General features: G+C 38.6%; 1 protein-coding gene across 9 annotated transcripts in view; it reads right to left on the reverse strand.

Moving 5' to 3' along the window:
* Window positions 1-22,276, reverse strand: part of LOC124075518 (dynein axonemal heavy chain 6-like) — a 157,005-nt gene that overhangs the window by 14,912 nt on the left and 119,817 nt on the right. For 8 of the 9 annotated variants that reach the window (XM_058571164.1, XM_058571165.1, XM_058571163.1 and 5 more), the window contains 6 exons: window positions 21,907-22,055; window positions 20,105-20,212; window positions 5,971-6,526; window positions 4,945-5,067; window positions 2,802-2,984; window positions 2,189-2,332 (listed from right to left, as the gene is read on the reverse strand). In XM_058571164.1, coding sequence (XP_058427147.1) covers window positions 2,189-2,332; window positions 2,802-2,984; window positions 4,945-5,067; window positions 5,971-6,526; window positions 20,105-20,212; window positions 21,907-22,055 — 1,263 coding nt within the window. Of the gene's footprint in view, window positions 1-2,188; window positions 2,333-2,801; window positions 2,985-4,944; window positions 5,068-5,970; window positions 6,527-8,152; window positions 8,261-20,104; window positions 20,213-21,906; window positions 22,056-22,276 lie in introns of those variants that run through there. The other variant, XR_009224396.1, reaches the window with a different exon arrangement.

Raw genomic sequence — 22,276 nt, forward strand, 5'->3', positions numbered from 1 at the left:
TTGAACCACCCTTGCATCCCTGGGATGAACCCCATTTGATCCTGGTGCATTATCTTTTAATATGTTTTAATATGTGATTTTCCAGTATTTTATTGGGAATTTTCACATCTATGTTTATCAGGGATATTGGTCTGAAGTTTTCTTTCTTTGATGTGTCTTTGTCTGGTTTGGGTATCAGGGTGATACTAGCCTTATAGAATGAGTGTGGAAGGGTTCCCTCCTTATCTATTTCATGGAATAATTTGAGGAGTACTGGTGTTAATTCTTCTTTAAATGTCTTGTAGAACTTGGCTGATAATCTGTCTGGTCCTTGGCTTTTCTTGGTTGGTAAGCTTTTGATAGTATCTTCTATTTTATTGCTTGAAATTGATCTATTTAAATTGTGTATTCCCTCTTGATTAAGTTTGGGTAGTTCATATGTCTCTAGAAAAGTGTTGATGTCTTTGAGATTGTCTGCTTTATTGGAGTATAAATTTTCAATAGTTTCTAATTATTTTCTGCATTTCAGTAGTGTTCATCATTTGGAAAAATAAGAGACCCAGATTAGCCAAAGCATTCATTAGCAAATAGGAGGCATCACAATATATCAGACCTTAAAGTATACTACAGAGCAATAATAGCAAAAATGGCATAGTAATTGGCACCAGAATATACATGTAGACCAATGGCACAGAATAGAAGACACAGACACAAACCCACATAAATACTGTTATCTGATACTAGACAAAGGCACCAAAAAAAGATACATTAGAGAAAGAATAGCCCATTCAACAAATGGAGCTGGGAAAACTGGAAATCCATATGTAGAAAAATGAAATTAAACCTTTATCTCTCACCCTGCATTAAAATGAACTCAAAGTGGATCAAAGACTTAGGCACTAGAACAGAGTCCCTGTGCCCAATAAAGGGAAAAGTAGGACCAAATCTCCACCATGATGGCTTAGGAACTGACTTCCCTAACCAGACTCTTAAAGGGCAAGAGTAAAAGCAAGACTCAATAAATGGGATGGATTCAAACTAAAAAGCTTCTTCTCAGCAAAAGAAACAATCAATAACATGAAGAGAGAGCCTAAAGAATGGAAGAAAATCTACCACAAGCACATCAGATAGAGCACTAATCTCCAGCATGTATAAAGAACTCAAAAAACTTAATACTAAAAAAACAAATAACCCAATCAATAAATGGGCTAAGGAACTGAACAGACATTGCACAGAAGAAGAAATACAATTGATCAACAAACATATGAAAAAATGTTTAACATCTCTAGCAATTAGAGAAATGCAAATCAAAACTAAGATTTCATCTGACTCCAGTCAGAATAGCAATTATCAAGAATACAAGCAACAGTAAGTGTTGGTGAGGATGTGGGAGAAAAGGGACACTCTTAGATTGCTGGTGGGACTGAAAATTGGTGCAACCACTCTGGAAAGGAGTATGGAGATTCCTTAGAAAACTTGGAATGAAACCACTATTTGACCCAGCTATCCTACTCCTTGGTTTGTACCCAAAGGACTTAAAGTCAGCATACTATAGTAATGCAGCTACATCAATGATTATAGCAACTCAATTCACAATAGATAAACCAATTAAATGCTCTTTAACAGATGACTGGATAAAGAAAATTGTGGTACATATGCATAACTGAATATTACTCACCCTTAAAGAAGATGAAATTATGGCATTTACAGGCAAATGGATTGAGCTGGAGAATATCATTCTAAGTAAAATAAGCCAAATGCCCAAACCCAAAGCCTAAATGTTTTATCTGGTAAGTGAATGCTACTCCATAATGGGCAGGGGTGGGGAATAATAAAGGAACTTTGGATTGTACAAAGGGGAGTGAGGGGAAGGGATGGAGTATGGGGATGGGAAGGATGGTGGAATGAGATGGACATTATTACCCGATATACATGTATGTTTACACCATTGGTGTGACTCTACACAATGTTCAGCCAGAGGAAGGAGAAGTTATGCTCCATTTGTATACAATGTGTTACAATGCATTCTACTGTCATGTATAACTAATTAGAACAAATTAAAAAATAAAAAAATAGGGCTGGGGATGTGGCTCAAGTGGTAGCGCACTCGCCTGGCATGCGTGCGGCCCGGGTTCGATTCTCAGCACCACATACAAACAAAGATGTTGTGTCTGCCGATAACTAAAAAATAAATATCAAAAGTTCTTACTCTGGCATCAGGGTTATCATCAAATTGTGTTCTGATAAATGTATCAAAAGAATCCCAATGATTTTCATTTAGGTTTCCACCCAAAGACCATAAGTAACAGAATACAAATGTCTGGCATAGCACAGTGTTCAATTTCACTTGTTCCTAAAAAATAAAGAAAATAGTTTTAATATTTCATAAATAAACATAAGAAAAATCTTAAGTTGTACCACATATGTTTAATGGCTCACAAAATGGAATTTTCTTATCTACATAATTAAATATTGAAGAGACAATGAATGAAAAGGCATATGTAGGAAGAACAGCTCAAAGTTGTCTTTTAGCTGCCTATTATAACTTTTCTAAATGCATGCATAAAGTTATTTAAGCAGATTGAGACTATGTTGTACACTGCATGTGAATTGAAAATTGAGTAGAGGACTAAACTATAGGACCTCTAACATTTCTTCTAACTTTGAGCTTCTTTGAAACTAATAATAGTCATTACTTCTCTGAAAAATTAACTTGAAAATCAATGACCTATATTTCAGAAAATTTAGAGTTAATTATTTGCAAAGAATCTATACAATATTTCATTTTCTTAGCTTCACAACAGTAAGAAAACCCTTCATACCATTGTCAAGTTAATTCCATCTTTTCCCAATATCAAAGACTCTAATAAGCAACAGAGGGTAGTAACTTTGCTGATGTCCACTTGTGGGATTGCTTGGGTGCACTTTTTGTTGATAAAATGTAAACCTTCATCAACATAACGTTGGAAAAGGTTCAATATATATTCTTGGGCTTCCTCATTCAGCTAAAAATGAAACAAATAAATAAAAGTTTAACAAAATCAGATGAAACATATCATTATGTTTAGAAAGGAGTTGGCTAAAATCCATATATTCAATGCATTCAGTAACCTTTAGACCCGAGGATATAAGCATCATAAAGTATGAAACAAATTTTAAGGGAACCTTATATGGTTAGGAAGGAACACAGGAAAGAATTACTGGAGAGTTGAAAACATTCTACTTCTTGGTTTGATAATGGGTACAGAGGTGTTCATTTTATAATTATTTCTTAAACTGCCAATACATATTTCATGCACTCTTCTTTACTGACAACCTTTTATAATTAAAAACAATTAAAAAAGAAGAAACACAGAAGATATCATTTAAGTATCTCCCTGTCAGGCAAAAAGGAATAATTTCCAAAGATTTAAAAATGAATTCAGCCCCCTTAACAGTCTTATTCAACTAGAAGCCCTAGCTAATGCAATAGAGCAATAAAAGGAAATAAAAGTCATACAGATTGGAAAGAAAGAAGTAAAACACTTTGTTCACAGATGTCATGATTGTCTATATATAAAATCTACCCCCAAATAACAAAACAAAACTGGAACCAATAATGATAGTAAGTTTGCCCGATATAGGTTAATATAAAGAAGTCAAGTATAAATGAAAAATATGTGGAATTTGAAATAAAAAATATAACATGATTATATATTAGCATTAAAAATGAAATAACTTTAAATCCAATAAAACATGTACTAGATCTACATGAGAAAAACTACAGTGCTCTGATAAAAGAAGCCAAATAGACCTAAATAAATGAACAGATAAACCATGTTCATATCTAGGAAGATTAGTGTTAAGATGTCAGTTTCTCTAAATTTCACCTATAAATTCAACAATCAAATTCCTAGCAAATTTCTTTATAGATACTGAAAAACTGATTCTAAAGTTTATACAAAAAGGCAAACCCCCCAAATCACCAAAACAACCCTGAAGAACAAAGCTGAAGTTCTGACAAAACCCAACTTCAAGATTTAGTATAAAGCTATAATAACAAGACGTGGAAAAAGGATTAAAAAATAGATCAATGGAACAGAATAGAGCTCAGAAAGATGCCTGTACAAATATGGTCAACTTATTTTTGACAAAGAGCAAAGGCCATTGCAATGGAGAAAGATAGTTCCCTCTAGTCCATCTCCTCATTTATCACCATCCCCCCTTATCTCTTTCTCTTTCCTTTCTCTTCTTTCTCTTGCTCTAATTCATCTTTGGAGTGGGAGAGGCAGAGAAGAAGATTGTTCCCTTGGAGAAGTAATGGGATAGTGAGAATTATTATAAATGTTAAAATGTTGTTAAGGTAAAGAAAAAATCCTATTTTAGAATGCAGGAAATTCAGAGGCTAGCATGGAACTGAGTTGTTTTGGATAATAATGTATAGGATTTCCTTCATTTGGAGTGGAACTATAAATCTGAGGTCAGAATGTGTCATGGGTCTTGCACCTATGACAAGGGTGGAAACTTTTCTTTCCTTTCTGGCTCTCAGAGGTGTTGGGGGTTCCTAAAATATAAAATCCAGTTAGTGTTTGTATTTAACAGTTCTTTTTATTCATAGTGATTTCCTCTTTTTACCCTTGTGCCTTCTGCAAAGCCTTTCCATGGTTCAGTCTTATTCTATCTGTATTTTTAGGGACTCAGGAAGTGGCTTGTGTTTCTACTGTCAGAAGGCAGGAAGAGCAGACTGGAAGCAGAGTGACTCTGCAGGCTGGCAGGCTGAGGTAACAAGTAATGAGGAAAGACTTGGGGAGTATATAAACATTCCTGGAAGACCCAGGAATTCTTAGGGAGAAGGACAAAATAAAATTTCCTCAACTGAGAACAATGCTGCTATAACCTACTGCTATTTGTACACTCTGGGGAAGTGTGAGCCCCAACAGATGAAGATACTGGGAAACATCTGGTTGCACATTTGATTGCACTTACCTTTTTAGAAACCCGCTTCATCCATGTTTTAACATAAGGCATCCATTTTAGTTCTTCGGGATCCACAAACACCATTCCACATCGACTGACTGTTGCAGGAGAGGCAACCTTTAGATCTTGCACCTAAAATTGAAAAAAGTTGAACAGGAAATAGCTAATTATACTTTCTTATTCATCCAATTTCAGTGGTAGTGATTCAGACCTTTTAAAGTTTAACACCAAAAGGCTTCATGTGGAGGACAGTGGGAGGGCAATAAGTAATACGAAATGGAGAAGCAAATGTAAGTGAGGCATAGGGTAAAAAAAATGAGTGTAGGAGGAAATTGTCAAATCCTTATGGGCAAGAGCTGGGTGTAGTGGCACACACCTGTAATCCCAGCAATTCAGGAGGCTGAGGCAGGAGGATTACAAGTTCAAAACCAGTTTGGGCAATTTAGTGAGGTCCTGTCTCAAAGAAGGAAAAAAAAAAGAGCTGGTGGTGTAGCTCAGTAGTAAAGCATCCCTGGGTTCAATCCCCAGTATAGGAAAAAAATATCAGAAGGAATAGGCATTTATTTATTTTTCTTTTCTTCTCTTTACTTTTCTCATTCTTGTGTCCCAATAGCTAGCCAAATTCATAGTACACAGTGGACATTTAATCAGTAATTAATGAATGACTAGACCTTGAGTGGTCTCTTCCATATTTTGTAGCAGTATTTGGTTCCACATCCTTTCTCTAATTTCTTGCCAAACATTCATACCACAGTAGGATAATTTATTCATATAAAATAATATTGTTTAATGAGGAAAAATTTCAAAGAAACCAAGTGCTAGGAAAACCAGAATTAATTCTATTTCCCATTTATAGAGACAGGAACATTTAAGAAGCTTTTTCAGGATTGGCAACTATTTCAAAAGGATAATTTAATAGGTACTTATTAAGTAAACAAAATAGCACAGATGGTAAATTATACATCAGTAAAAAAATTAATGATGGCATGCCAATTTTAAGGAATGATTTCATTCCACAGTAAGTCATACATTTACCTCAAAGAGCATGTGGATCTGAGGTGTGAGTTTAATCCTTTCACTGTTAGCCAGGCAAAGCATCTTGTTATCATCCAATACTGTATTTAAGTTTTCAATCCAAAGAGCATCCACTGGTCCATCACTGATGATCCATTTATGGTCTTCTGAAGTATCATTCACAGCTGCTCGGACACTTAGTGCCATCAAACCATCTTTCCATTCTAAGGTTATGTTATTAACTTCACCATATAATTCACCCATGGTGATTGATTTAGGATTAAGAACATACGTTTTAACTGCTTGATAAAAAGGATTGCCTAAATCAAGTTTTCGTAAATTCCCTAAAGTTTCTGCTAGTATTTGGTAAACTGTGGTCTTGCCACCTCCTGTTGGCCCAACTAACATAACACCATGCCTCACAAGCATAGTTTCATAGAACTGTATCACTTTTTCAACCATACAGATTTCAGGCTGAAGGTTTTTTCCATTCATGACATCCACAATTGTTGACTGCAAAATACCATAGTCATGTTCTGGAATTTGGACTCCAGGAAAAAGATCGGATATGATTCCACTGAGAAAACAAAAATAAAATTTATTAGGAAGCAGTGGTAATTGATACTTTCTCATATTTCTACAATTACTTGATTCTTCTGAATATGCACAATATTAGTTTGTCCTATATGCTGTAACAGAAGCAATCATTTTTCTCTGATATCTCGTATAATTTTGTTTCCTGTACAGTAGACCAATGTTCTTAATATAATAGGAACTCTCTGAGGATATGCAATATGTCTTATGTTTCTGTATTGCTAATAGTATGTGGTATGGTACCGAACACATAGAAGGTGATAAATTTATAAATTTATTTTAAAAATTATATTTGTGTCTCAACTTTTTCCAAATGTATTTACCTACACTTATAACTATATATAGATATTCAGAAAAGTAGATGAGAATTTAAGTAGACAATGAATACGGGGTAAAAAAGGGAGAAAGGGAAAAGTTGGCTGTTTCTTTGAGGAACATTTTTAAGGGAATGTTTGTATGGGAGAAAAGAAATTAAATCTCTACCTTATATTTTATACACAAATACACTTGATATACAGTAAAGACCTTACATAAAGTGACAAAAGTATAAGGTGAAAGTGTGGAAAAAATGAATTTTGCTATATTGTGGTAAGGAGATCTAAGAAACACAGGAAGTCTACAACTGAAAAAAAATGTTGATAGAGTGAAAACATAAAACCAAACAGACAAAAAATATATTTATATGAGATTAAAGGCTTTATACATAAACTTAAAGAATGAATCAGAGACTTGTATTTTTCCAATGTTTATGTCAGATCAAGGTTATGAGTTCTTACAAGAAAAGAGCACAATAAAAACATGCTTTAAGGATATTAAATGTATAAGGTTGTGGACGTGAAGGAAGATGGCAGAAGTGAGCTAGGCAGTGAGTCCTGATCTTATCACAACACAGAAAGGAGGCAGTAAAGGAAAAGCAGAATTGAGAGGTAGGTGGCAAAATAAATCCTCTAAGTATCATCATTACAAAGTTTGAGACCTGAAGGGACTGGAAGATAGGTTACCAGAGTAGATAAAAAACTCAGAACTTGACCCGAAACTGAAGGGCACCAGAGAGAGAAAGGGTGGGGAGCGGACATTCTTTTAAGCTCACTCACTTAAAAACTGTTGAAAAGACCAAATTTAAACTGCAATGGTAATATAGAAGGCTTCTTAAACAGTACAAATAGCTTAAAACCAAATTGTGTAAAGAGCTGGGAATCTGCAACCAGCTAAGTTCTTAAATCAGCATGGTGACTTCCCATGCCCAGACAGCTGCAAATTAAAGCAGAGGGAAGCCCCCTGCAGTGGGACCTCTTATAAATCCATCCAGAAAGAACTTCTATAAGGACCACTACTAGCCATAAATTGCAGAAACCCCCACCCTCTTTCCCTCCCTACATAGCATTCACTCCGTTGCTTGACTAAGACAACAATGAAGCATCTTTGGCCTCCCAAAAAGGAAAATAGATTCACCAGGCCTCAGTCACTGACAACGTGGGGAGGCACTGTGGATACCTGTAGGACCTTGCATCAGATTTAGAAAACATAGAGAATCAATTCCGGCCATTCACAGCCCAGGGCAGCAGAAATGAGAATCCAAGTGAACCACTGGAAACCCTTCAGACAGTACCTCAGAGAGCAACATCAGCCAGGGTAATACCTCTGTACCACAGATCATTCACAGAAAATCCACAACCAGAGTTTCTATGTTCACAGACAGCCACCAGGATCTTCACTTCTGCAAAAAGGATCCAGTAGAGGAGAATAGGTACCCACAACACACACAGGGGCACTTCAGAAGCTGAATTATAAACTATTACACACAACAGAATCAGCCAATCCACAACAGTACACTCTCTGAGCAGTGAGGTGCAGGCCCCTGAGCTGACAAACCAGAAGCTGCTGGTAGGAGGTTTATAGCAACTAGGGAACTGGCTCTTGTGCCCCTGCAACTCAGAAGAGATCCATAGTTAAAGACTGATGGACATCTGCTAAATGTCCAAACCAGATTCAACAAGAATTTTCTTCACCTTGACATGGTATGCTATAAAGTACTCTAATATCAATTTTGATTATATAAATAACTTAACTCGAATGATAATTGTTAACCCAATAGCCAACATTGTACCCTCAACCCATTTGAATATATTCCATCTAATGGTTTAAAACATCAATTGGAATCAATCTACCTATATTTGTGTTCCTAGTTCTAGTTTATACCTGCTTCTCTTACCCACTATACTTGTACTATCTGGTACTACCTCAAATAACATCCATTCATCTATTTCTGCTTTCAACCTTCATGTAAATTACCCTTTTATTCATTCTCATTCTCTCTCTCTCTCTCTCTCTCTCTCTCTCTCTCTCTCTCTCTCTCTCCCCCTAATCTTTCATGCTCTCTCCTTTTAGTTCATACTTAAGGTTATAATAAGTTTACCAAATTTAACAACTAATATTTTAACCTGTTCCAGAATTTTATTATAGGTTTATGCCTGAAATTGAGGACCATAGAGAACAATTGCAGCAAGTTTTTGATCTTATAAGGTTGAGTAGAATGAGGCATGGCTCAGAAGTCATTATAGTAAATAGGGCTCAGTGGCATCTCTTAAAGTGGGGAGTAGAAGAGGTCCCACATTGAATTAAAAAAATTAATTCACAAAATAGTCCTTCACTTAAAAGAAGAAGCCAGAACTATACTGATAGAAGAGTAGACATACAAACAACATAAAAAAGCAAGGGACCAAACCATCCCAAACAACCCAGAATGCCTCAACAACAGACTGTTGACACCACAGCAGAGGAAATGTCAGAGAAGGAATTGAGAAAGTTCAGAGTTAAACTGTTCTATGAGATAAAAGATGACATAAGCAGTGAAATCAGAAAATACCAAGAAGTGAAAGATCACTTCAATAAAGAGATAGAGATTCTGAAACAGAACCAAACAGAAAATCTTTTTTTTTTTAAATATTTATTGTTGGTTGTTCAAAACATTACATAGTTCTTGACATATCATATTTCACACTTTGATTCAAGTGGGTTATGAACTCCCATTTTTACCCCATATACAGATTGCAGAATGACATCAGTTACACATCCATTGATTTACATATTGCCATACAAGTGTCTGTTGTATTCTGCTGCCTTTCCTATCCTCTACTATCCCCCCTCTCCTCCCCTCCCCTCCCCTCCCCTCCCATCTTCTCTCTCTACCCTGTCTACTGTCATTCATTTCTCCCCCTTGTATTGTTTTCCCTTTCCCCTCACTTCCTCTTGTATGTAATTTTGTATAACCCTGAGGGTCTCCTTCCATTTCCATGCAATTTCCTTCTCTCTCCTTTTCCCTCCCACCTCTCATCCCTATTTAATGTTAATTTTCTTCTCATGCTCTTCGTCCCTACTCTGTTCTTAGTTACTCTCTTTATATCAAAGAAGACATTTGGCATTTGTTTTTTAGGGATTGGCTAGCTTCACTTAGCATAATCTGCTCTAATGCCATCCATTTCCCTGCAAATTCTATGATTTTGTCATTTTTTAATGCAGAGTAATACTCCATTGTGTATAAATGCCACATTTTTTTTTATCCATTCTTCTATTGAAGGGCATCTAGGTTGGTTCCACAGTCTTGCTATTGTGAATTGTGTTGCTATGAGCATCGATGTAGCAGTGTCCCTGTAGCATGCTCTTTTTAGGTCTTTAGGAAATAGACCGAGAAGGGGAATAGCTGGGTCAAATGGTGGTTCCATTCCCAGCTTTCCAAGAAATCTCCATACTGCTTTCCAAATTGGCTGCACCAATCTGCAGTCCCACCAGCAATGTACAAGTGTACCCTTTTCCCCACATCCTCGCCAGCACTTGTTGTTGTTTGACTTCCTAATGGCTGCCAATCTTACTGGAGTGAGATGGTATCTTAGGGGGGTTTTGATTTGCATTTCTCTGACAGCTAGAGATGTTGAGCATTTTTTCATGTACTTGTTGATTGACTGTATGTCCTCCTCTGAGAAGTGTCTGTTCAGGTCCTTGGCCCATTTGTTGATTGGGTTATTTGTTATCTTATTGTCTAATTTTTTGAGTTCTTTGTATACTCTGGATATTAGGGCTCTATCTGAAGTGTGAGGAATAAGATTTGTTCCCAGGGTGTAGGCTCCCTATTTACCTCTCTTATTGTTTCTTTTGCTGAGAAAAAACTTTTTAGTTTGAGTAAGTCCCATTTGTTGATTCTAGTTATTAACTCTTGTGCTATGGGTGTCCTATTGAGGAATTTGGAGCCCGACCCCACCGACTGTAGATCGTAGCCAACTTTTTCTTCTATCAGACAGCGTGTCTCTGATTTGATATCAAGCTCCTTGATCCATTTTGAGTTAACTTTTGTGCATGGTGAGAGAAAGGGATTCAGTTTCATTTTGTTGCATATGGATTTCCAGTTTTCCCAGCACCATTTGTTGAAGATGCTATCCTTCCTCTATTGAATGCTTTTAGCCACTTTATCAAATATAAGATAGTTGTAGTTTTGTGGATTGGTTTCTGTGTCCTCTATTCTGTACCATTGGTCCACCCGCCTGTTTTGGTACCAGTACCATGCTGTTTTTGTTACTATTGCTCTGTAGTATAGTTTGAAGTCTGATATGGCTATACCGCCTGATTCACAATTCCTGCTTAGCATTGTTTTTGCTCTTCTGGGTCTTTTATTTTTCCATATGAATTTCATGATTGCTTTCTCTATTTTTACAAGAAATGCTGTTGGGATTTTGATTGGCATTGCATTAAACCTATAGAGAACTTTTGGTAATATCGCCATTTTTTTTTAATTTATTTTTTTTTTAATTTTTTATTGTGGGTTGTTCAAAACATTACAAATTTCTTGACATATCATATTCCACACTTTGATTCAAGTGGGTTATGAACTCCCACCTTCACCCCATACACAGATTGCAGAATCACATCAGTTACACATCCATTGATTTACAAATTGCCATACTAGTGTCTGTTGTGCTCCGCTGCCTTTCCCATCCTCCACCCTCCCCCCTCCCCACCTCTCCCCTCCCCTCCCCTCCTCTCTCTCTATCTCCTCCACTGTATAACCCTGAGGGTCTCCTTCCATTACCATGCAATTTCCCTTCTCTCTCCCTTTCCCTCCCACCTCTCATCCCTGTTAAATGTTAATCTTCTTCTCCTGCTCTTCGTCCCTACTCTGTTCTTAGTTACTCTCCTTATATCAAAGAAGACATTTGGCATTTGTTTTTTAGGGATTGGCTAGCTTCACTTAGCATAATCTGCTCTAATGCCATCCATTTCCCTGCAAATTCTATGATTTTGTCATTTTTTAATGCAGAGTAATACTCCATTGTGTATAAATGCCACATTTTTTTTATCCATTCGTCTATTGAAGGGCATCTAGGTTGGTTCCACAGTCTTGCTATTGTGAACTGTGCTGCTATGAACATCGATGTAGCAGTGTCCCTGTAGCATGCTCTTTTTAGGTCTTTAGGGAATAGACCGAGAAGGGGAATAGCTGGGTCAAATGGTGGCTCCATTCCCAGCTTTCCAAGAAATCTCCATACTGCTTTCCAAATTGGCTGCACCAATCTGCAGTCCCACCAGCAATGTACAAGTGTACCCTTTTCCCCACATCCTCGCCAGCACTTGTTGTTGTTTGACTTCCTAATGGCTGCCAATCTTACTGGAGTGAGATGGTATCTTAGGGGGGTTTTGATTTGCATTTCTCTGACAGCTAGAGATGTTGAGCATTTTTTCATGTACTTGTTGATTGACTGTATGTCCTCCTCTGAGAAGTGTCTGTTCAGGTCCTTGGCCCATTTGTTGATTGGGCTGTTTGTTCTCTTATTGTCTAATTTTTTGAGTTCTTTGTATACTCTGGATATTAGGGCTCTATCTGAAGTGTGAGGAGTAAAGATTTGTTCCCAGGGTGTAGGCTCCCTATTTACCTCTCTTATTGTTTCTTTTGCTGAGAAAAAACTTTTTAGTTTGAGTAAGTCCCATTTGTTGATTCTAGTTATTAACTTTTGTGCTATGGGTGTCCTATTGAGGAATTTGGAGCCCGACCCCACCGACTGTAGATCGTAGCCAACTTTTTCTTCTATCAGACGGCGCGTCTCTGATTTGATATCAAGCTCCTTGATCCATTTTGAATTCACTTTTGTGCATGGCGAGAGAAAGGGATTCAGTTTCATTTTGTTGCATATGGATTTCCAGTTTTCCCAGCACCATTTGTTGAAGATGCTATCCTTCCTCCATTGCATGCTTTTAGCCCCTTTATCAAATATAAGATAGTTGTAGTTTTGTGGATTGGTTTCTGTGTCCTCTATTCTGTACCATTGGTCCACCCGCCTGTTTTGGTACCAGTACCATGCTGTTTTTGTTACTATTGCTCTGTAGTATAGTTTGAAGTCTGGTATCGCTATACCACCTGATTCACACTTCTTGCTTAGCATTGTTTTTGCTCTTCTGGGTCTTTTATTTTTCCATATGAATTTCATGATTGCTTTCTCTATTTTTACAAGAAATGCCATTGGGATTTTGATTGGCATTGCATTAAACCTATAGAGAACTTTTGGTAATATCGCCATTTTGATGATGTTAGTTCTGCCTATCCATGAACAGGGTATATTTTTCCATCTTCTAAGATCTTCTTCTATTTCTCTCTTTAGGGTTCTGTAGTTTTCATTGTATAAGTCTTTCACCTCTTTTGTTAGGTTGATTCCCAAGTATTTTAATTTTTTTTGAGGATATTGTGAATGGAGTGGTTGTCCTCATTTGCATTTCAGAGGATTTGTCGCTGATATACAGGAATGTCTTTGATTTATGCGTGTTGATTTTATATCCTGCCACTTTGCTGAATTCATTTATTAGCTCTAATAGTTTCTTTGTAGACCCCTTTGGGTTTGCTAGGTATAGAATCATGTCACCTGCAAATAGTGATAATTTAAGTTCTTCTTTTCCTATTTTTATGCCTTTAATTTCTTTCGTCTCTCTAATTGCTCTGTCCAGTGTTTTGAGAACTATGTTGAACAGAAGTGGAGAGAGAGGGCATCCCTGTCTTGTTCCAGATTTTAGAGGGAATGCCTTCAATTTTTCTCCATTCAAAATGATGCTAGCCTGAGGCTTAGCATAGATTGATTTTACAATATTGAGGTACGTTCCTGTTATCCCTAGTTTTTCTAGAGTTTTGAACATAAAGGGATGCTGTACTTTGTCGAATACTTTTTCCGCATCTATTGAGATGATCATATGGTTCTTATTTTTAAGTCTATTGATGTGGTGAATAACATTTATTGATTTCCGTATATTGAACCAGCCTTGCATCCCAGGGATGAATCCTACTTAATCATGGTGCACATTTTTTTTGATATGTTTTTGTATCTGATTCGCCAGAATTTTATTGAGGATTTTTGCATCTAGGTTCATTAGAGATATTGGTCTGTAGTTTTCTTTCTTTGAAGTGTCTTTGTCTGGTTTAGGAATCAGGGTGATGTTGGCCTCGTAGAATGAATTTGGAAGTTCTCCCTCTTTTTCTATTTCCTGAAGTAGCTTGAAAAGTATTGGTATTAGTTCCTCTTTAAAGGTTTTATAAAACTCTGCTGTATACCCATCCAGTCCTGGGCTTTTCTTAGTTGGTAGTCTTTTGATGATTTCTTCTATTTCCTCAATTGATATTGGTCTGTTTAGGTTGTCTATATCCTCCCGACTCAATGTGGGCAGATCATATGACTTAAGAAATTTATCGATGCCTTCACTATCTTCTATTTTATTGGAGTATAAGGATTCAAAATAATTTCTGATTATCTTCTGTATTTCTGAAGTGTCTGTTGTGATATTGCCTTTTTCATCCTGTATGCTAGTAATTTGAGTTCTCTCTCTTCTTCTCTTCGCTAGCATCGCTAAGGGTCTGTCAATTTTATTTATTTTTTCAAAGAACCAACTTTTAGTTTTGTCAATTTTTTCAATTGTTTCTTTTGTTTCAATTTCATTAATTTTTGCTCTGATTTTAATTATTTCTTGCCTTCTACTTCTTTTGCTGTTGTTTTGCTCTTCTTTTTCAAGGATTTTGAGATGAAGTATGAGATCATTTATTTTTTGGTTTTTTCTTTTTTTAAGGAATGAACTCCAAGCAATGAATTTTCCTCTTAGAACTGCTTTCAATGTGTCCCATAGATTCCGATATGTTGTGTCTGTGTTTTCATTTATCTCTAAGAATTTTTTTAATTTCCTCCTTGATGTCTTCTATAACCCATTGATCATTCAGTAACCTATTGTTCATTCTCCAAGTGATGCATGATTTTTCCTTCCTTCTTTTATCGTTGATTTTCAGTTTCATTCCATTATGATCAGATAAGATGTATGGTATTATCTGTACTCCTTTATATTGTCTAAGAGTTGCCCTGTGACATAATATATGATCTATTTTTGAGAAGGATCCATGTGCTGCTGAGAAAAAAAGTGTAACTGCTTGATGTTGGGTGGTATATTCTATATATGTTAATTAAGTCTAGGTTTTTAATTGTGTTATTGAGTTCTATAGTTTCCTTATTCAACTTTTGTTTGGAAGATCTGTCCAGTGGTGAGAGAGGTGTGTTGAAGTCTCCCATGATTATTGTATGGTGGTCTATTAGACACTTGAACTTGAGAAGAGTTTGTTTGATGAACATAGCTGCACCATTGTTTGGGGCATATATATTTATGATTGTTATGTCTTGTTGGTGTATGATTCCCTTGAGCAGTATGTAGTGTCCCTCTTTATCCCTTTTGATTAACTTTGGCTTGAAATCTATTTTATTTGATATGAGTATGGACACTCCTGCTTGTTTCCGAAGTCCATATGAGTGATATGATTTTTCCCAACCTTTCACCTTCAGCCTATGTATGACTTTTCCTATCAAATGTGTCTCCTCTAGGCAGCATATTGTTGGGTCTTGTTTTGTGATCCATTCTATTAGCCTGTGTCTCTTAATTGGTGAGTTTAAGCCATTAACATTTAGGGTTATTATTGAGATATGGGTTGTTCTTCCAGCCATATTTGTTTATTTCTGTTACTAAACATGGTTTGTTTTCCTCCTTGATTATTTTCCCCCATTTACTGTCCTACCTCCCACTGTTGGTTTTCATTGTTATTTTCCATTTCCTCTTCCTGTAATGTTTTGCTGAGGATGTTTAGAAGAGATGGTTTTCTAGCTGCAAATTCTTTTAACTTTTGTTTATAGTGGAAGGTTTTAGTTTCACCTTCCATCCTGAAGCTTAATTTCCCTGGATACACAATTCTTGGTTGGAACCCATTTTCTTTCAGTGTTTGAAATATGTTATTCCAGGATCTTCTAGCTTTCAGAGTCTGTGTTGAAAGATCAGCTGTTATCCTGATTGGTTTACCCCTAAATGTAATCTGCTTCCTTTCTCTTGTAGCTTTTTAAATTCTCTCCTTATTCTGTATGTTGGGCATCTTCATTATAATGTGTCTAGGTGTGGATCTCATGATTTTGCACATTCGGCGTCCTGTAGGCTTCTAGGATTTGGGATTCTGTCTCATTCTTCAAGTCTGGGAAGTTTTCTCGTATTATTTCATTGAATAGATTGCTCATTCCTTTGGTTTGAAACTCTGTCCCTTCCTGTATCCCAATGACTCTTAAATTTGGTCTCTTGATGTTATCCCATATTTCTTGGATGTTCTGCTCATGGTTTCTTAACAGTCTTGCTGAGCTGTCTATGTTCTTTTCAAGTTGAAATACTTTATCTTCATTGTCTGATGTTCTATCTTCTAAGTGTTCTACTCTGCTGGTAGTATTCTCCATTGAGTTTTTAAGTTGGTTTATTGCTTCCTGCATTTCTAGGATTTCTGTTTGTTTGTTTTTTATAACCTATATCTCCCTGTATAGTTGATCTTTTGCTTCTTGGATTTGTTTATGTAATTCATTGTTGAAGTGATCTTTCATTGTCTGATTTTCCTGTCTGATGTCTTCCTTGAGACTCCAGATCATCTGAAGCATGTATATCCTGAATTCTTTATCTGACATTCCATCTGCTGTAGCTATTACCTCTTCTAAAGTTGAGTTGACCTGCATTGCTTGTGGTCCTTTCTTTCCTTGTCTTTTCATACTGCTCGCGTTTCTTTCTGCTTGGTGAAACTGTTGTGTTTTTGAAATTTTCCCCCTATATATCTATATTGCTCTTGTGTAGTTGCAAAGTCTCCCTTGCAGGGGCGGGCGGCTGCTGTGCTCCTCCTCCAATTGGGGTGATCTGTCTACCACGCTGACGGGCCGCTGGGCCTGTTCTGCCAGTCGGTCGCAAGTCTGCCTACTTTGCAGGCACGGGCGGCGGCTCTGTTCTGCCCCTCCTCCAATTGGTGTGACGTGTCTATCACGCCCGCGGACCCCTGGGCCTGCTCTGCTGGTCTGTCATAGGTCTGCCTACCTTGCAGGTGCGGGCGGCGGCTCTGCTCTGCCCCTACTCCAATTGGCGTGACATGACTACCACGCCGGCGGGTCGCCGGGCCTGTTCTGGGCGCAGGCGGCAGCTCTGCTCTGCCCCTACTCCAATTGGGGTGACGTGTCTACCATGCCGGCAGGCTTCTGGGCCTGTTCCGCCGGTCGGTCACAGGTCTGCCTACCTTGCGGGCGTGGGTGGCGGCTCTGCTCTGCCCCTACTCCAATTAGGGTGTCGTGACTACCACGCCGGCAGGTCGCTGGGCCTGTTCCGGGCGTGCGTGGTGGCTCTGCTCCACCCCTACTCCAATTGGGGTGACGTGTGTACCACGCCGGCAGGCCGCTGGGCCTATTCCGCCGGTTGGTCGCAGGTCTGCCTACCTTGCGGGCGCGGGTGGCGGCTCTGCTCTGCCCCTACTCCAATTGGGGTGTCGTGACTACCACGCCGGCAGGTCGCTGGGCCTGTTCCGGGCGCGGGTGGCGGCTCTGCTCTGCCCCTACTCCAATTGGGGTGACGTGACTCCTGTGCCGGCGGGCCGCTGGGCCTGTTCCGGGCGCGGGCGAAGGCTCTGCTCTGCCCCTACTCCAATTGGGGTGACGTGTGTACCACGCTGGCAGGCCACTGGGCCTGATCCGCCGGTCGGTCGCAGGTCTGCCTACCTTGCAGGCGCAGGCAGCAGCTTTGCTCTGCCCCTCCTACCACGCCCGCGGACCACTGGGCCTGTCCCGCCGGTCGGCTGCAGGTCTGCCTACCTTGCGGGCGCGGGTGCTGGCTCTGCTCTGCCCCTACTCCAATTGGGGTGACGTGACTACCGCGCCGGCGGGCCGCTGGGCCTGTTCCGGGCGCAGGCGGCGGCTCTGCTCTGCCCCTCTGGCTTGATGACAAAGTGAGAGAGACTCAGGTGTTTGTGACTCACTTTCTTTACCAGGAGACCAACTGTTTCTGTCGCCGCTGGTATCGATGAAGTTTTCTCCTCCGCCGCTTTCTGATGACATCAGATCTCTGCCATGTTGGTATCCCATGCGAATGGCAGCACCTCGTTCCCTTTGCCGGGTGACCAAAGCAACGGGTGAATCCTGACCGGCCCTCACAAGCCCCGTCTCAATCCTGTTGCCACTGCCTATGAAGGCTCGGTTGGTATTTACCTCCACAGTATTCAGCAGGATCCAGACCGAGAAGCAGTTTCCGCGGGTTCTTTAGCCCTGGGCCAGAGCAGTTCCGGGAGCCGGAATTCGGCCTCTCCGGGCTCGGTGTATGTTCTGATAGGAGCAGGCTCCAAGAAGCAGTTTCCGCAGGTTCTTTAGCACTGAGCCTGAGTAATTTGTCTGTGAGACGCAGGCGAATGGCAGCCTGAAATTACCTGTTCTATGGCTGAATGAGCTGTGATCAGTCGAAAACAGGGATGGTGATGTCAGCTCTCCAAGATGGTGGCCGCTGGCTTCCTCTGTGGTCTGACCGGTGTGGATAACCGAATTGGACCGCTTCCTTCCCCCGTCTCAAACCCAGAATTCAGCCCCGAGCACGGTGATTGCACAGCTGGCATAAGCCCGCAGAATCCGCAGCGCTGTTTCTTTGCGTTGCTATCTCGTCGTTTCCCAGCGCACGCCGCAGACTCTAGCCGCAGGGCGATTTGCTGAATAAGCAGCGTGACCCTCCGTGTGGACAAATCTCTCGCGTTTGAGCCCACGTAGCTGGTCCTCGTGCGATGGAAATCCTTCCTCTAGGTTTTGGAGCACCCCAATTTTGCTGGAAATTCCTAACAAGATAGCTTTTAGCAGTTCTAACTCGTCATTCTCCCGCACAGTGACGCGGTACACGGGGCTGATGCACTCCCTTCGCCGCCATCTTCCCAAACAGAAAATCTTGAAGGAATTAATAAACCAAATTAAAAATTCAAAGGAAACCATCAGCAATAAATTAGACCACTTTGAATATACATTTTCAGGCCTTGAAGACAAACTATTCTTTAAAATGAAGTAGGTCATAGAGAAAAGATGTTGATATTATGAACAGAATATTCAAGAAATCTAGGATAACATTAAAAGGCTAAATCTAAGATTCCCTGGGATAGATGAAGGCTCTGATATATAAACTAAAGGAATGCAAAATCTTTTCAATGACATAATATCAGAAAATTTCCAAACTTTAAGAATGAAATGGAAAATCAAATATGGGAGGCATATAGGACTCTAAATATACAAAACCACAACAGATCCACTCCAAGACACATAATTATGACACATTATTATGAAACAGATCCACTCTAAGACACATTATTATAAAATGTCTCTGGAGGACAATTTGATAAAATCTATTAAAATTAAAAATGTGCAAACCCAGGGAACTTGTTTCTGGGAATATCCCCTAGGCAAATGTGTATGTATTTCTAATTATACACACACATATAAAAACTAATAAACCAAGACAATGAATAACTACAGAAAAACTGAATAAATTAATAGAAAAGAAAACATAGTTCAGCAGTGGGTAATATGTATATAGTTAAAAAAATTCTGTAAAATACTAGCTATTTAGCTCAAGTCATAGTATAATCTAGCCATACAGAGGATGAGTAGAAAGGAAAAAAGTGCATTGCATATCCTCATTTCACTTTAATTACTTAATATCTAAAACTGAAAAATCAAGAAGCAACATAAGTATGGTACTGAGATGTATGAAGGGGAATAACAAAATAAAATTGTTGAAAAATGATTGTATTTAGAAGTAGTAGTTGGCAAAAGGCAGGTAATTGTTTTCAATGAGACTAATTTGCAAAACTATTTTGTTTTTAAGACTATACACATATATAAGTTGGAGAAACATAAAATTAAATAATAAAAAAATGGATAGGAGCAATAACATTTATGTTAAGACCAAGCCTGATTTTTTTAGGCTAGAAATTTCTCTTAGATAAAGTATTTTACCAAAAGCTAATTTGCACACAGCTTGGTGATCAATATTTTGAGAAAAAAAAGTGATTTGAATAATGCTAAAAGTTGAGTATCTTTATTGTAAACTAGTATTTCTTAATTAGTATTATAAATATCTTCAGAAAAGATGAGAAATTATTAATTTGTTAGAAATAATGAAAACAAGACCATTCTTTTTCTCTATATGGTAGCTATGCTTTATTCTGTGACGTCTAGAAACTTACCTGAACAGAATAGCATCATCTGTTAGAAATTTTGGCAAGTTGGAGTCTCGTAAAGCTCTTATCAAAACCACATCTTCGCTTAGGTCTGGGTTCTCTCTTTTTAAAGACCTAAATTCAAGGAAATATTTCAGACTATGTTCCAAAAACATGAGATGGAATGTGATTTTCCGGAATTATGGGCCAGGGCTTCTGCTTGTAGAAAGCTGCAGGATGATTCCCATTCTATTTCCAAAATGTATCCATCTCTATTACATCACATGTTAAGTCCTGCACTGGATACATAGTCTTGAGGAGAATGAGAAGAACATCTTCTCAAATGCCCTTCCCCATTAACCCAGACTTTTATCCAACTTTAGCTTATAGTTCCTTGAATGCATCACCTTGACTCTCATCTTGTTACTTTTTTTTCCTGAATGCCCAGAATGCCCTGCTTTGCTCTTTTGTCCACTTGAACTTACCTTTCAAAACCTAGCCCACTTACTCTATTCTCTAGAAAGTCTTCTATCTTCCATCACACTCTTGTGAACCACTGGCACAGCCCAATTTTGCCCTACCACATTGTATAGATGACTGAATATTTGTCAGTTTTGTCCACTGAACTTTTTGTTCAGTGTATTTGAACTCTTAGTTCCCTAGTCCCTTATTGGCAATCCTGTAAAGAGGATATGTACTGAATCTAGGAGGATAAAAGAAAGAATGGAGTCTAGAAAGGGCAAAAGAGATTTGTGCAAAGCTACAGGATCACACACAACAGGGGCCCTGGACGTTCTGAGCCTGAGTCAGTGAGTCATTCCTGAGAGGAAGGACTAGAAAGACTAGAGTCTCCAAAAGACTCCAGGCAAGTTGGGGATTCCAGATATTGTCATTTCAGGTAGTTATAAAGAGAAAACTTAGGGTTTGAAAATTCCTCATTTTCTTGCCTTGCTAGAAACTAGAATGTAGTCCAATCTTGGATTGCACTGCAAAAACAGAGATAGAATGTATGGCATAAACCTGAACTGAAAATAGGATGACAAAATTTCTTTCAACTCTTGGGGATTTTTAAGGCAACACGTATAAATCACCTTAGCATATATGCATATCAAACTATGTGCTTTTTAAGTCTTGTCATCCTGTCTGATGATATCAAAGGCTTTTGTACACTAAAACCCAATATATGCTATGACTTTAGGGAAAATGAAACTTAGCTGATGCTGGGAGCCATTAGCCAAGTGGGTATGACAATTTCCTTGCCAGCGTACCCCATGTTGCAGTGACATTGAATGTAGGTGACCTTGCTCAAGGACCAAGGCGGCTTAGGGCGTTCCCGGTTTAGGTTCCAGGTTTAAGGTTTAAGATTATTCCTGCTGGGAATAGGGCTTATCCTCTGCCTGAGTTCCCCTTGAGTTCTCACGGGATTCAGACAGTATTTTTTGGAAGACAGATGCCCAGTGGAGGTGGATTTGGGCAGAGAACGTGGATTTCCCCAGAACGTGATTGTAGACGGCTGGTGTGAGTTTGGGAATAAAGAGTTGCTGTTTGAATCTTCAAGCTGTGTGGTGGCTCGTGATTATGTGCCCAGCCAGACTGCGGCAAGCTGAAGCCTAGTTGGATTCAGGAGAGCAACCATATTGGCACTCAGTGAAGATCTGTCACATATCATGGGAGAGTCACAGGAAGAATGCTGCAAAAGCAGCCAGTAACATTTATTAGTCACTTGCTATGGATTAAGTGTTGCTGTAAGAGCCTCCTGTGAGTGACCCACTTAATGCATTTGATTACAGAGTTTGGAAGTTTCACTCTCAATTAATTTGGTTTCTTACCCAGCCATGACCAATACAGACTTCACAGCTCTCATGCCAAAATCATAGTGATCCTGTTGAGAGAGCTGTTCACTGCAAAGCTTATACATCTGGGTCATTTTTCTTGCTAATGTTTTACTGGATTCAAATCCTTCAGAATATAGGATTACCTAGAACAGAAAAATTTAACACAATACTTCTTATATTGTATTGATGACAATATATTAGTATGATACCAATATATTAAAAATCAACTTCTTGACTTCATGCCTTTTAATGTTTTTATATTATTTAATAAAGACATGTGAAGAGTGAAGGGAAAAGAATTTTCAGGGCCACAATAAGGGGTCAGGTAGAATATTATAGGTAATAGCAGGAAATTGATTTTCTT

This window comes from Marmota monax, unplaced genomic scaffold (genome assembly GCF_021218885.2).
Source record: "Marmota monax isolate L192 unplaced genomic scaffold, Marmota_monax_Labrador192_F-V1.1 WCK01_AAM20220418_F8-fsc00420, whole genome shotgun sequence".
Lineage (NCBI taxonomy): Eukaryota > Metazoa > Chordata > Mammalia > Rodentia > Sciuridae > Marmota > Marmota monax.